The 15218-nt window shown below is 43.6% G+C and overlaps 1 protein-coding gene across 4 annotated transcripts in view; it reads right to left on the minus strand.

The window, feature by feature from the left end:
- DENND1A (DENN domain containing 1A) overlaps positions 1-15218 on the minus strand; it is a 746239-nt gene that overhangs the window by 313727 nt on the left and 417294 nt on the right. For all 4 annotated transcript variants that reach the window (XM_044305779.1, XM_044305777.1, XM_044305778.1 and 1 more), the window contains exon 12: positions 4714-4815. In XM_044305779.1, the coding sequence (XP_044161714.1) occupies positions 4714-4815 (102 nt within the window). The remainder of the gene's footprint in view (positions 1-4713; positions 4816-15218) is intronic.

Below are 15218 nucleotides of genomic sequence, written 5' to 3' on the forward strand. Positions count from 1 at the left end.
CAGTCCTCCCCTCTCTCCGTATGATGTGTAGAGACAGGCCGCAACGATAGAATGTCAGCTGTACAGTGTTTGTTGGGAGTGGCCTATTATATGTAGGAGGGGCTTTTAATAATGGGCGGGGCTAAAACAATTGTTATTTTCCTACAGAGCTTTTAGAATCGCAAAGTAAAAGAAACAGCGCAACACACTACACCCCCGTCCCTGCAGTTTTAAATATAAAGGGGGCTTTGAAAAATTGAATTAGCACAGCGCACTACACATGCCACATTTTTTTGCCTTTCGGACCCCCCTAGACAAAATTCCTGGGTGCTCCCCTGGGCACGCCGTACTGCGTGCGATACCATTGATGGCAGCCATTCGCCTCTTTACTCCTCCTTCACCCTCCGTCTGCAATACCTTCTAGTAAGCACTTGGCACTTTATATTATTGATTGCACATGTTATTAATGACGACATTAATATTAATTATGTATAGATATGGCTTTTTATTATATTGATTGTATTCTTTGATTGCACTTTCATCACTGTTATGTATAATATGATCACGAGTCACTGATAATTGTTTTATTTTATTTTTGCACTGTATCATTTTTGATTATTTGTTTTATTATCATGAATTGGTTACAAATATTATGAGGATTGTCATGAATCAGCACTGCTATATATATATTTGGCTTTGTCTGTATACATTGCTTGAGAAAGGCTCCAGCATAGAGCTGAAACGTCGCATGTCCTGTTTGGGTAAATAAAGTAATTTTGTATTTTTTTACTTCGTGGAATGCTGCCCATTTTTTTGATTTCTATCCATTGGATTTGCTTATATTCACACTGGGCCTGTTGCACCCTTCTGTTTGCATCAGAGACGGTGCTGCCACCTCTTTATATATATATATATATATATATATACACACACACACACACACACACACACACACACACACAGAGGTCGCACTACGTTTTTTCCAGAAGAGCAAAAATACTCCTCTGACCATTTTTGAGGAGTATATGTACCCGAGGAGGAGTACGAAACTTGCAGTAATTAAAATACATAATACACAGGCCTGCACTCGCTCACATCTGTGTTCGAGGCTGCGTTTGGAGCCTTTGTTGCAGATTCTGTTGAAAGACCAGACAAAAAAGCCTGACATGCAGCACTTTTTTGTCTGGTAAAAAGAAAGGATCCCGAACGGAAACTGAACAGATCCCATCATAGCAGCGTCTTTTCAGCTTCTTCCCTGTGGGGTGAAAGAAGGATGGTTGAGGAGTGTCACCAGTGGGGTGACAGGAGGAGGGGGGAGAAGGGCCACTAGTGGGGTGACAGGAGGAGGGGGGGCTTCACTAGTGGGGGGAGCAGGATTACTAGTGGGGCGACAGAAGGAAAGGGGAGCAGGGTCACTAGTGGTGTGACAGGAGGAGGGGGGAGCAGGGTCACTAGTGGGGTGACAGGGGGAGGGGGGAGCAGGGTCACCAGTGGGGTGACAGGGGGAGGGGGGAGCAGGGTCAGTAGTGGGGTGACAGGAGGAGGGGGAGCAGGGTCACCAGTGGGGTGACAGGAGGAGGGGGGGAAGCTTCACTAGTGGGGGGAGCAGGATTACTAGTGGGGTGACAGAAGGAAAGGGGAGCAGGGTCACTAGTGGTGTGACAGGAGGAGGGGGGAGCAGGGTCACTAGTGGTGTGACAGGAGGAGGGGGGAGCAGGGTCACTAGTGGGGTGACAGGGGGAGGGGGGAGCAGGGTCACTAGTGGGGTGACAGGGGGAGGGGGGAGCAGGGTCAGTAGTGGGGTGACAGGAGGAGGGGGAGCAGGGTCACCAGTGGGGTGACAGGAGGAGGGGGGGGAAGCTTCACTAGTGGGGGGAGCAGGATTACTAGTGGGGTGACAGAAGGAAAGGGGAGCAGGGTCCCTAGTGGTGTGACAGGAGGAGGGGGGAGCAGGGTCACTAGTGGGGTGACAGGGGAGCAGGGTCACTAGTGGGGTGACAGGGGGAGGGGGGAGCAGGGTCACTAGTGGGGTGACAGGAGGAGGGGGGAGCAGGGTCACTAGTGGGTTGACAGGAGGAGGGGGGAGCAGGGTCACTAGTGGGTTGACAGGAGGAGGGGGGGGCAGGGTCACTAGTGGGGTGACAGGAGGAAGGGGGAGCAGGGTCACTAGTGGGTTGACAGGAGGAGGGGGGCAGGGTCACTAGTGGGGTGACAGGAGGAAGGGGGAGCAGGGTTACTAGTAGGGTGACAGGAGCAGTGGGGGGGAGGGTCACAGGCATGGGGGCAGCTCTTCTCTCAGATCAGTCACGCCAGTCCGTGGCTCCTTAGCTCTCCAACGGCAGTGTCATGTTTCCCGGAGTCCTTGGGCAGCGCGCCCTGCTCTCCTTACTACAGCCACCCCTGGGAGCTGGCCCCTCCTCCTTCCAGCTCCCGCCGGCTTCCCCTGCCTGACCCGACTTTACTGTATGGAGCTTTGTTATTGGTATTTCACAGCGCTCACTACGCTGATGAATGTGGGGGAAAAGTCTAAGGCGTATTTGGTACGCCTTAGGCTTTTTCCAGGAAGTAAAATCGCCTGAACATAGACGCTTGTACAGGCGTTATTGCGACCTCTGCACACATATACAGTGGATATAAAAAGTCTACACGCCCCTGTTAAAATGTCAGGTTTCTGTGCTGTAAAAAAATTGACAAAGATAAATCATTTCACAACTTTTTCAATTGAGTTGTACAGTTTATAGGCACATTAAAGGTAGAAAAACAAACTGAAATCTTTTAGGTGGAGGGAAGAAAAAAATAAATAAATAAAATAATGTGGTTGCATAAGTGTGCCTGGGGATGTAGCTGTGTTCAGAATTAAGCAATCACATTCAAAATCATGTTAAATAGGAGTCAGCATACACCTTCCATCATTTAATGTGCCTCTGATTAACCTCAAATAACGTTCAGCTGCTCTAGTTGGTCTTTCCTGAAATTTTCTTAGTCGCATCCCACAGCAAAAGCCATGGTCCACAGAGAGCTTCCAAAGCATCAGAGGGACCTCATTGTTAAAAGGTATCAGTCAGGAGAAGGGTACAAAAGAATTTCCAAGGCCTTAGATATACCATGGAACACAGTGAAGTTATCATCAAGTGGAGAAAATATGGCACAACAGTGACATTACCAAGAACTGGACGTCCCTCCAAAATTGATGAAAAGACGAGAAGATGACTTGTCTGGGAGGCTACCCAAGAGGCTTACAGCAACATTAGAGGAGCTGCAAGAATATCTGGCAAGTACTGGCTGTGTGGTACATGTGAGAACAATCTCCCGTATTCTTCATATGTCTGGGCTATGGGGTAGAGTGGCAAGACAAAAGCCTTTTCTTACAAAGAAAAACACCCAAGCCAGGCTACATTTTGCAAAAACACATCTGAAGTCTCCAAAAAGCATGTGGGAAAAGGTGTTATGGTCTGATGAAACCAAGTTTGAATTTTTGGGCCATAATTCCAAAAGATATGTTTGGCGCCAAAAATATCACTGCACATCACCAAAAGAACACCATACCCACAGTGAAGCATGGTGGTGGCAGCGTCATGCTTTGGGGCTGTTTTCTTCAGCTGGAACTGGGACCTTAGTTAAGTTAGAGGGAATTATGAACAGTTCCAAATACCAGTCAATATTGGCACAAAACCTTCAGGCTTCTGCTAGAAAGCTGAACATGAAGAGGAACTTCATCTTTCAGCATGACAACCACCCAAAGCATACATCCAAATCAACAAAGGAATGGCTTCACCAGAATAAGATTAAAGTTTTGGAATGGCCGAGTCAGAGCCCAGACCTGAATCCGAAAGTTCTGAAATGATTTATCTTTGTCTCATTTTTTTACATCTCAGAAACCTGACATTTTAACAGGGGTGTGTAGACTTTTTTATATATATATATATATATATATACATACACACACATATATATATTATATATTACTTCACAGCACAGAATACCAATGCTATATTTTAGAACTTTAAGTCAAATGTCTAGTAAGTGCTCTATTTAAAGTTTCTTGGCTCCACTTTTAGATGTGAGACTCTTTCACAGTATCTTGTATTTGATACCTTTCTTCAAAAAGAAAAAAAAAAAACACTGCAACTTAAAAGGGTTGTGTGAAACGGAGATGGCCACATGACTGGTAGGAAAAAAACAAAGCACCTGGTTGGGTGGTCCAGCTGCTGTACCTGCCGGGCCGTACAGTGAGACTTGCGTTTTTCTTTTATTCTGACAAAATGGCCGGCCATTCCCATTTTTTTTTTCCAGGTCTTGGACAGACCACTTAAAGGGATTGTGTCATCTCAGACTATGATGGTATATCACCAGGCATTGCGCGCTCTCCATTAATTTCTTTGGGAGTTCCAAAAATAGCCGAGCGAGTGTGCTCAATTATTTTCGGCAATTCCATAGAAATTAATAGAGAGCGCTCAGTGGAAGTGTAGCCACGGCTCCTTTGACTTCTATGGGACTGCCGGAGCAAGTTGGCTTGGTTATTTTCTACAGTCCCATCTAAATAAATGGAGGACAGCTGTGTATGCGCGGCTTCTCTCTGCTCATTTCAGGGCTCTGATTCTGGAGATAGAGCTGGGGTCCTAGAGTTGGAACCCGCCCCTATCTGACATTGATTGAATATTCTAGCAATATGTTACCAATGTCTAAAAAGAGACAGCCCCTTTAATAAATAATATAAAAGGATAAAGTACTTACCACTTCACTTGGTAGATTCTGAAGGTCATCGAAAGGAGTCTCCAGAGTGTTAGTGTCTACATTTAGAACCACCACGTCTTCAAGGCTCATACTTTTCACTTTCTGAAAGTAAAACAAAAGAAGAGTTAAAACATGTACAAACCCCTACTTAATAATTGCACAAGTATAAGTCAGTCAAACACAAAACTTGTGCAAGGAAAGGGTAGTCAATTCAATGAAAAGGATGGTCTTAAAAGCAAATATTTTTCATATCGAGTATATGGCCATTATAAATGGGTTCCCCCACTTGGCTACCTCTAATAGACAGAGTGGCCAGATGCTTACAAAGAGCGAACTGGGCAATGCGTGCAATACATGGTCTCATGTCATCTGAATGGTCTTCATACAATACCCCAAAGCCTCTGCAAGTGAAATGCATGGTTAGCTATGACTTCCCCCGGTAATAAGCTGTTATTTCTCAAGTCAGACCTGTAAGTGATCAGGGGCCTTCTTTAATATAAAAAGGGATTATCTTCATTATCTATAATATCTCAGAAAAATTATACACAGACTGTTAATGGTCAACTTGGATTAAAACATAAACTTTTTGTATAAATGTAAGTTCAGCCTTTTATGACAGGAGTACTTACTGTAGCTAATCAGAAGCTTTACATTAGCTTGATGAGATTGTATTACTTAAAGGTGACTGAGATCACACTGGGGTATCCATTTAAAAATATATATATACATTCTTATAGTAGTTGATTAAATAGGGTTGCCCCATCTGGACATTTATGACATATCAATAGGACATTCCGTAATACGCTGACCCACCGCAACCTCAAGAACGGGCCAACGCCATGAAGTGAGAACAAGCTGCACTTGCATGGCTTTCTTCATTTACTGCTATGGAACTTCCATAAATGGTCAGGAGATGGATCTTCTATCTTAGGAGTTTATGAAGGGGTGGCCACGCATGGTCTGCCTTCCATTTACATGGTAGGGTGGAAGGATTTGGTAGGTTAGACTCATATCTATCGTACATTTATGGCTCAGGTCACAGAGCAAAATAGAGATTGATTTGCATACTGTTGACAATTTTTTATCTGATCTATGATGCTATGACCCCAGAATGGCCACTGAAGGATGGACATACGACCAGACCTGTCCATCAACGGTCTACACTAACACTGTGGATGGACAGAGGAACTAGCGCGTGAGCAGTCTGTCTGCAGTGTAAGCCAATGGAGGATAGGTCATCAATATTGGATCAGCGGGGCTCCGACTCCTGACATGTCAAGCAATCAGATGTTTAAAGATGCTGTCCGCTAGCGAGCGCAGTGATCGCCATAGCTGCCGGGTGCCTGCTGTTTTAAACAGCAGGCACCTGGGACTAATATAAGCGATTGACGATGACATCGATTGCAAACATTTAACCCCTCCGAAGCATTTTTGAGGTCAAAAACAAAAGCGCGCACTCCCAGCCAAGCACTGGCTCTAACTAGCAAGGATTGGGGGAGCTGGCTGTTGTGTGTGGCAGCCTCGGTCCTCCTGAATGATCCAAGGCTGCCGCACATAAGTTCCTATGGAGAGCCTGCCTGTGGCAGGGCTCCATAGGAAAGGAGTAAAATTCTCATAGACTCCAATGCTAATACATTGGGGCCTACAAGAGAAGCAGTCTTAGGCTACATGCACACAACAGTGAATAAAACGTCAGTCAAAAAAGGATAAAATGTCCATGCCTTTCTGAGAAATGGACGTTAAAAACTAATCCATTCCATTGTATGGGGCAGTTGGTCAGTGAAAAACAGACAAGATAAAACATGTTCTATTTTTTGAAAGTCCTTTTTTAACTATCAAAAAAGCTTCTGTGTAAATAACCATATAGACTACCATTGGTCTTAAAACGGACATTTGATGGCCATTAAAAAAGATGTCCATCACATGTCCACTTTTCACTGTCGTGTGCATGTAGCCTAATGATTGCTTGTTCAAGTTCCCTAGGAGCACTACCACATTAAAAAGTATAAAAAATAAAATAAAAAAATGTAACTTTTTTTTTAAATATTAAAAAAATAATCATTTTTCTTCTACAATTAAAATAAAAATACATAGTAAAAAAATAAACATTATGGGCATCCCTGTGTGCAAAAACATCCGTAGTTTTAAAATATAAAAATGTTTATTCCATCTCACAAGCGCTCCAAAACGGATCAGTTTTGCCCTAATGCATTCTGAATGGAAAAGGATCCGCTCAGAATGCATCAGTTTGCCTCCGTTCAGTCACCATTCCGCTCCGGAGGCCGACACCAAAACGCTGCCTGCAGCGTTTTGGTGTCCGTCTGACGATGCGGAGGCAAACGGATCCGTTTTCTCTGCCACAATAGAAAACGGATCCGTCCCCCATTGACTTTCAATGGTGTTCATGACTGATCCGTCATGGCTATAGAAGACATAATACAACCGTATCCGTTTATGACGGATGCAAGTGGTTGTATTATCGTAACGGAAGCGTTTTTGCAGATCCGCAAAAAATGCTAATGTGAAAGTAGCCTTAATTTTTATTAACACAAAGGAAGAGATAGAGAGATGTTCAGGCACATTATAAAACCACATTATGGCAGCATTTACATACAAGGTGTCCTCAGCTGATTTATGATCTATGTCTTTTTGGAATTTGAGCCATATTACACCACCTCCTCAGCACTAAATATAAAGTGATAGAAATATTGTGAGATAAGACGTTTCATTTTGTTCAAAGCCAGAACATAATACATTTCATAAGTTGTGCAAGATTCGCAGAACTGTAATTTACGGCCAAACAAAATGTGCAATTCATTCATTCCTCAAAGTAAAATCGGAGGAGGTGGTGCATCTACATGCAGCTAGTGCGTGTGCAATGTACATGGACCTGTAAGGAAAGGCTGACAGGCATATTTCTTTATTGACATGTACAAATCTCTAAGAATTAGTACTGTTTATACCACATAAACGGTTTTCCAGGTGTATAATACTGATGGTCCATCCTCAGAGCAGGTAATCAATATCGGATTGGTGGGGGTCAGACTCCTGGCACCCCCAGATCAGCTGTTTCCAGTGCCTTCTGCGGTCTCTTCTTAGCCCAGTGATGTCACAAGCATTGATTACTCGGCCTATGTGCAGCTCCGTTCCATATAAATGAATGGTCCGGGGCTGCAATACCAAAAACAAACGCTATACAATGTATGGTGCTCTGCTTGGCAAGCTGTGAAGAGGCCAAAATACTCACCAAAACACCGTAGCCCCTTTCAAACAGCTGATCGGCGAGGCTTCCAGGAGTCAGACCCACACCAATCTGATACTGATGATATATCCTGAGGATAGGTCATCAATATTGTACTCCATTCCTTGTGAAATGTGGAAATAGAGAATATTGTGCCTAGTTCTGGATGCTATCAAATGGGCACAAACACCCCCCTCCCTCAATGAGCTTCCAATGATAGGAGTCCATCTCCAGGGATCTGCTACCTTTAAAGAGGTTGGCCACATCACGGATGACCCCCAAAAATGAAGGAAGTACTCTTAATGGGACTGAATGAAATTAGGACAACAGGGGTGCTTTCAACCAAAAACAGTGCCACTCTGGTCCATGGGCTACATCTGGCAGAGATGACACCCATTTGGCAACCCAAAACCACTATGTACAAGAGAGCAGAGTCGTTAAAGCGAGCCCAAAGTTTCAAATATACTATATTAAAATCTATTCTAAATGTTATAAAATTATTATTTGTAATACACTTTATTTAGTACAGAATAGGCATCTGAAGTTCAGTTAACTATAGAGCTTTGGAATCCAGACACTCGTTCACCATCGACATGTGAAAGGTTTACTGGCGTGAGATGCCTCTGTGAGGCTGCAGTGAAGGACATACAGGCGGGAGCACAAATCTCTTCTCTTGCCTGTCCCTGCTCCGCTAAAGTCTGATATCACACGTTGGTTATGTACTATGCCAGGTTTTGGCAAGAGAGGAACAGGCACAGGCAGGAGCAGTACATGGCTCACTGCAGCCCCACAGTGGAGTCTGCAAACCAGTACACCGGTGACATGTACGGATTACAAGGCGCTTATAGACACATGAAAGATAGATAGATAAAATAATAATAATAACGTATATTATAAATATTCATTCATGACGTATGGAATCAATTTTAATAAAGGATATTCTAAAGTTTAGGTACACTTTAAGTAAGAATAGGTCCTGCTCTAACAAGTCTGGTACATCCGTGTATTACAGGGTAGGCTACAGAATGGAACATGCCAGTACTACTATGCTGTGCTATGCCTAGTGCAGGACTAGGTGGTGGAATAGTTGGAGACTGACGCAAGGATACTCTTTGAAGTTCTCTGACTCCTTGTGTGTCGCTTTGCCCCCTCCAGCCTTGCACACGCATAACACAATGGGGCAGATGTACTCATCCTCATGGAAATTTAGGCAGTCTAAAGATGTGCCAAATGTATCCATATCTACTTATTTATTTCCAACAGAATATTATGATAAAATCCTGGCACAAAATGTCACATCTGAAGCTATGCCCCCTAGTCAGATACTTAAGATTCTTAGATTTTTACTTCATAAATACTGTATGTCTAAAACTCAACGCCGAATTTTCGCCCAAAACGCAAAAGATTTTGTCACACAATAGACCAGAATAAAGGTGCATTTATAATAGTACAATGTGGGACTGTGTATCAGTTTTGTCTGGCATGTGCAGGGGTGCACAGCAAAGGAGGAGACTGTTGCCTTTAGGACATGACAATTTCCTCCTAACAGAGCTAGAACCAGCCCTGTACCTCACATGGATCCAGAGATCTCCTCATTCATTGCTCTGCTAGATTTATATCAAGCTGACAGCTCAGGGGGCGTGTCCATGCTCTCCCTATCACAGCTCAGGGGGCGTGTCCATGCTCTCCCTATCACAGCTCAGGGGGCGTGTCCATGCTCTCCCTATCACAGCTCAGGAGGCAGTTGAAGGATGAAACTGAGCATGTGCGGCCATCTCAGTGAGCAGGCCAAAGTAGTAAGAAAAAAACAGCAGGTGGCGCTATACAGATACATTTTAGTGAATAACTCAGTGACTATGTTAAATATTTAATTATATGCAATTACAAAAGATCCAGGTGCTGGTTTGAAAACTGTAGAATATTTTTCATGGTACAACCCCTTTAAAGGTAAATTGGTGGAGGTTCCTGCTGTGATCAGCTGATTGCCATTACACTTTTTTTTTAATCAATAATACAAGAATATGAAAAAGTATTAACATATTTTACTATGTTAGGCCTCTTTCACACTTGCGTTGTTAGGATCCGGCGTGCACTTCCATTGCCGGAAGTGCCCGCCGGATCTGTAACACCGCAAATGAACTGAAAGCATTTGAAGACTGATCAGTCTTTAAAATGCTTTCAGTGTTACTATGGCAGCCAGGACGCTATTAAAGTCCTGGATGCCATAGTAGTAGTGGGGAGCGGGGATCAGTATACTTACCGCCCGTGCGGCTCCAGAATGACGTCAGAGCGCCCCATGCGCATGGATGACGTGCCATGCGATCACATCATCCATGCGCGTGGGGCTCCCTGACGTCACTCTGAAGCGCCTTGGGAGCCGCACGGACGGTAAGTATACTGCTCCCCCGCTCCCCACTACACTTTACCATGGCTGCCAGGACTTTAGGGCCCTGGCAGCCATGGTAACCATTCAGAAAAAGCTAAACTTCGGATCCGGTAATGCGCCGAAACGACGTTTAGCTTAAGGCCGGATCCGGATCAATGCCTTTCAATGGGCATTAATTCCGGATCCGGCCTTGCGGCAAGTGTTCGGGATTTTTGGCCGGAGCAAAAAGCGCAGCATGCTGTGGTATTTTCTCCGGCCAAAAAACGTTCCGGTCCTGCACTGAAGACATCCTGATACATCCTGAATGGATTTCTCTCCTTTCACAATGCATTGGGATAATCCTGATCAGGATTCTTCCGGCATAGAGCCCCGACGACGGAACTCTATGCCGGAAAAGAAATACGCAAGTGTGAAAGAGCCCTAAAACACTTAATATAAAATGAACTTTAAAAGAAGCTCAAACCGCTCTTTTTCCTTTTTTGTTTATTTTTTTTTGGGTGTGAAAATAAATGACAGTAGAAATGTATAGTAGATGAGAAAGAAGCAGTGGGAATCCCTAGCCAGCCCTCTCTATTTCAGTACAGGGAGTTCACTTAGGTCTCATTTGCTCAATTCCCTGAAGTTAAGGCTAAAAGGGGCAAAGCTTTAATCTTAAGGAAGCAAGAGGTAAGTGATACTCAACTCACTGTCTCATAGGGAAACCCCGAGAAGAACCTGAAACCAACACACAGATTCCAAAAGACCTTCAGGATGCTTCTTAAGGCATCTCAGGTTGCACGTGTTGCCTTAAATATCTTATAATGCACAGAGAAAAGTTTACGCAGGGTCCTCCAAGTGCATGTTAATGCTGCAGATGGAAAACTACTCCACCTGGTCAGTTACATGGAAAAAGTGAACCAAATAAAACCAGTTACAGATGTGGAGATAAGAATTCTGCTTGCAAGCAATAGCCATGGCGGGTTTATAATGTCACGTGATCTCTGCCGTTTTCCCTCTGTGCTTGTATCATCTTTGTGTTTCCCTATGTGTATACCTTCCACCATCACACTGTACATGCAGTCCTGAGCAGGAGGAGCTGAGCAGATATACAGTTATGTGTGAAAAAGATTCCGTAGAATTTGTACGCTATTTTTATTCATTTATATCCCGGCTCTTTCTATGCTTAGGAGTAGGGATGAGCTAATCTACTTCGGATGAAACATCTGAAGTCGATTCGCATAAAACTTCCTTCTAAGTCTACTTTCACACTGGCGTTTTGGTTTCCGTTTGTGAGATCCGTTCAGGGATCTCACAAGCGGTCCAAAACGGATTAGCTTCGCCCTAATGTATTCTGAATGGATAAGGATCCGCTCAGAATGCATTAGTTTGCATCAGCTCAGTCTCCATTCCGCTTTGGAGGCGGACACCAAAACACTGCTTGAAGCGTTTTGGTGTCCATTTGACAAAACGGAGGCAAACAGATCCGTTTTTACTGACACAATATGGCACAATAGAAAACGGATCCGTCCCCCATTGACTTTCAATGGTGTTCAAGACAGATCCGTTTTGGCTATGTTACAGATAATACAAACGGATCCGTTCTGCACGGATGCAGACGGTTGTATTACCTGAACTGATCCGTCTGTGCAGATCCATGACGGATCCGCACCAAAGGCGAGTGCAAAAGTAGAATAATACTGTACAGAGCAGGAGCTCTGTACAGTATTAGAATGTATTAGCTCCGATGAGCCGAAGTTATTGCTTTGCGAAGTCTCGCAAGACTTGGCGCAATAACTTCATAAATTAATTTTTACTGTAAAAAAAACATTGGCCGAACTCTGGTTCCATTCCAAGTAGTACCTTGGAACCGAACCAGAGTTCGGGAAATGTTTTCTTACAGTAAAAATGTATTTATGACGTTATTACTCGAAGTCCCGCGAGACTTTGCGAAGCAATAACTTCAGATCATCGGAGCTAATACATTCTAATACTGTACAGAGCTCCCCATTGACTTACATTGTTTTCAGTGATGGATCCATTTTTTCAGTTTTTATGACTGGACACAAAACTGCAGCTTGCAGTGGTTTTGTGTCCGGTCACAAAACGGAATATTGACGGAATGGAAGGCATTCTGATGCATCCCGAATGGCTCTCTTTCTATTGAGGACTAAACAGAAAGTTTTTTTTTTCTTTATGGTATTCAGAGCTTCTGCCGGATTTCAATACCGAAAAACAACAACGCAAGTGTAAAGTAGCCTAAGTGACATACAGTGAGGAACAGAAGTATTTGAACACCCTGCGATTTTGCAAGTTCTCCCACTTAGAAATCATGGAGGCGTCTAAAATTCACATTGTAGGTGCATTCCCACCACATTGTATGATTTTTAAAGAATGTATTTCTCTTGCACTGCTGAACATAAGTATTTGAACACCTGAGAAAATCAGTGTTAATATTTGGTACAGAAGCCTTTGTTTGCAATTACAAAGGTCAAACGTTTCCTGTAGTTCTTGACCAGGTTTGCACACACTGCAACAGGGATTTTGGCCCACTCCTCCACACAGATCTTCTCTAGATCTGTCAGATTTCGGGGCTGTCGCTGAGCAACACAGAGTTTCAGCTCCCTCCAAAGATGTTCTATTGGATTTAGGTCTGGAGACTGGCTAGGCCACTCCAGAACCTTGATATGCTTCTTACGGAGCCACTCCTTGGTTATCCTGACTGTGTGCTTCGGGTCGTTGTCATCTTGGAAGACCCAGCCATGACCCATCTTCAATGCTCTGACTGAGGGAAGGAGGTTATTGCTCAAAATCTCACAATTAATGGCCCCATTCATCCTCTCCTTAATACAGTGCAGTTGTCCTGTCCCCTTCGCAGAAAAGCACCCCCAAAGCATGATCGTACCACCCCCATGCTTCACAGTAGAGATGGTGTTCTTGGCATGCAACTCATCCTTCTTTTTCCTCCAAACACTACGAGTGAAGTTTAGACCAAAAAGTTCTACTTTAGTCTCATCTGACCACATGACTTTCTCCCATACCTCCTCTGGATTATCCAGATGGTCATTGGCAAACTTCAGATGGGCCTGGACATGTGATGACTTGAGCACGGGAACCTTCCGTGCAATGCATGATTTGAAACCATGACAGCGTAGTGTTCTACCGACAATGACCTTTGAAACTGTGGTCCCAGCTCTCTTCATGTCATTGACCAGCTCCTCCCTTGTAGTTCTGGGCTGATTCTTCACCTTTCTTATCATCAGTGATACCCCATAAGGTGAGATCTTGCATGGAGCCCCATTTCGAGGGAGACTGACAGTCGTCTTTAGCCTCTTCCATTTTCTAACAATTGCTCCAACAGTTGATCTATTTTCACCAAGCTGCTTGGCAATTGCCCCGTAGTCTTTGCCAGCCTTGTGGGGGTCCACAATTTGTCTCTGGTGTCTTGACAGCTCTTTGGTTTTGCCCATGGTAATAGTTGGCGTCTGACTGACTCTGGGGTGGACAGGTGTCTTTAACCACTTCAGCCCCGCTAGGTGAAACCCCCTTCATGACCAGAGCACTTTTTACACTTCGGCACTACACTCCTTTCACCGTTTATCGCTCGGTCATGCAACTTACCACCCAAATGAATTTTACCTCCTTTTCTTCTCACTAATGGAGCTTTCATTTGGTGGTATTTTATTGCTGCTGACATTTTTACTTTTTTTGTTATTAATCAAAATGTAACGATTTTTTTGCAAAAAAATGACATTTTTCACTTTCAGCTGTAAAATTTTGCAAAAAAAACGACATCCATATATAAATTTTTCGCCAAATTTATTGTTCTACATGTCTTTGATAAAAAAAAAATGTTTGGGCAAAAAAAAAAATGGTTTGGGTAAAAGTTATAGCATTTACAAACTATGGTACAAAAATGTGAATTTCCGCTTTTTGAAACAGCTCTGACTTTCTGAGCACCTGTCATGATTCCTGAGGTTCTACAATGCCCAAACAGTAGAAAACCCCCACAAATGACCCCATTTCGGAAAGTAGACACCCTAAGGTATTCGCTGATGGGCATAGTGAGTTCATAGAACTTTTTATTTTTTGTCACAAGTTAGCGGAAAATGATGATGATTTTTATTTTTTTTATTTTTCTTACAAAGTCTCATATTCCACTAACTTGCGACAAAAAATAAAAAATTCTAGGAACTCGCCATGCCCCTCACGGAATACCTTGGGGTGTCTTCTTTCCAAAATGGGGTCACTTGTGGCGTAGTTATACTGCCCTGGCAATTTAGGGGCCCAAATGTGTGAGAAGAACTTTGCAATCAAAATGTGTAAAAAATGACCGGTGAAATCCAAAAGGTGCACTTTGGAATATGTGCCCCTTTGCCCACCTTGGCAGCAAAAAAGTGTGACACATCTGGTATCGCCGTACTCAGGAGAAGTTGGGGAATGTGTTTTGGGGTGTCATTTTACATATACCCATGCTGGGTGAGAAAAATATCTTGGTCAAATGCCAACTTTGTATAAAAAATGGGAAAAGTTGTCTTTTGCCAAGATATTTCTCTCATCCAGCATGGGTATATGTAAAATGACACCCCAAAACACATTCCCCAACTTCTCCTGAGTACGGCGATACCAGATGTGTCACACTTTTTTGCTGCCAAGGTGGGCAAAGGGGCCCATATTCCAAAGTGCACCTTTCAGATTTTGCAGGCCATTTTTTACACATTTTGATTGCAAGGTACTTCTCACACATTTGGGCCCCTAAATTGCCAGGGCAGTATAACTACGCCACAAGTGACCCCATTTTGGAAAGAAGACACCCCAAGGTATTCCGTGAGGGGCATGGCGAGTTCCTAGAATTTTTTATTTTTTGTCACAAGTTAGCGGAAATTGATGATTTTTATTTTT

Source organism: Bufo gargarizans, chromosome 9 (assembly GCF_014858855.1).
Source record: "Bufo gargarizans isolate SCDJY-AF-19 chromosome 9, ASM1485885v1, whole genome shotgun sequence".
NCBI classification, from domain to species: Eukaryota; Metazoa; Chordata; class Amphibia; order Anura; family Bufonidae; genus Bufo; species Bufo gargarizans.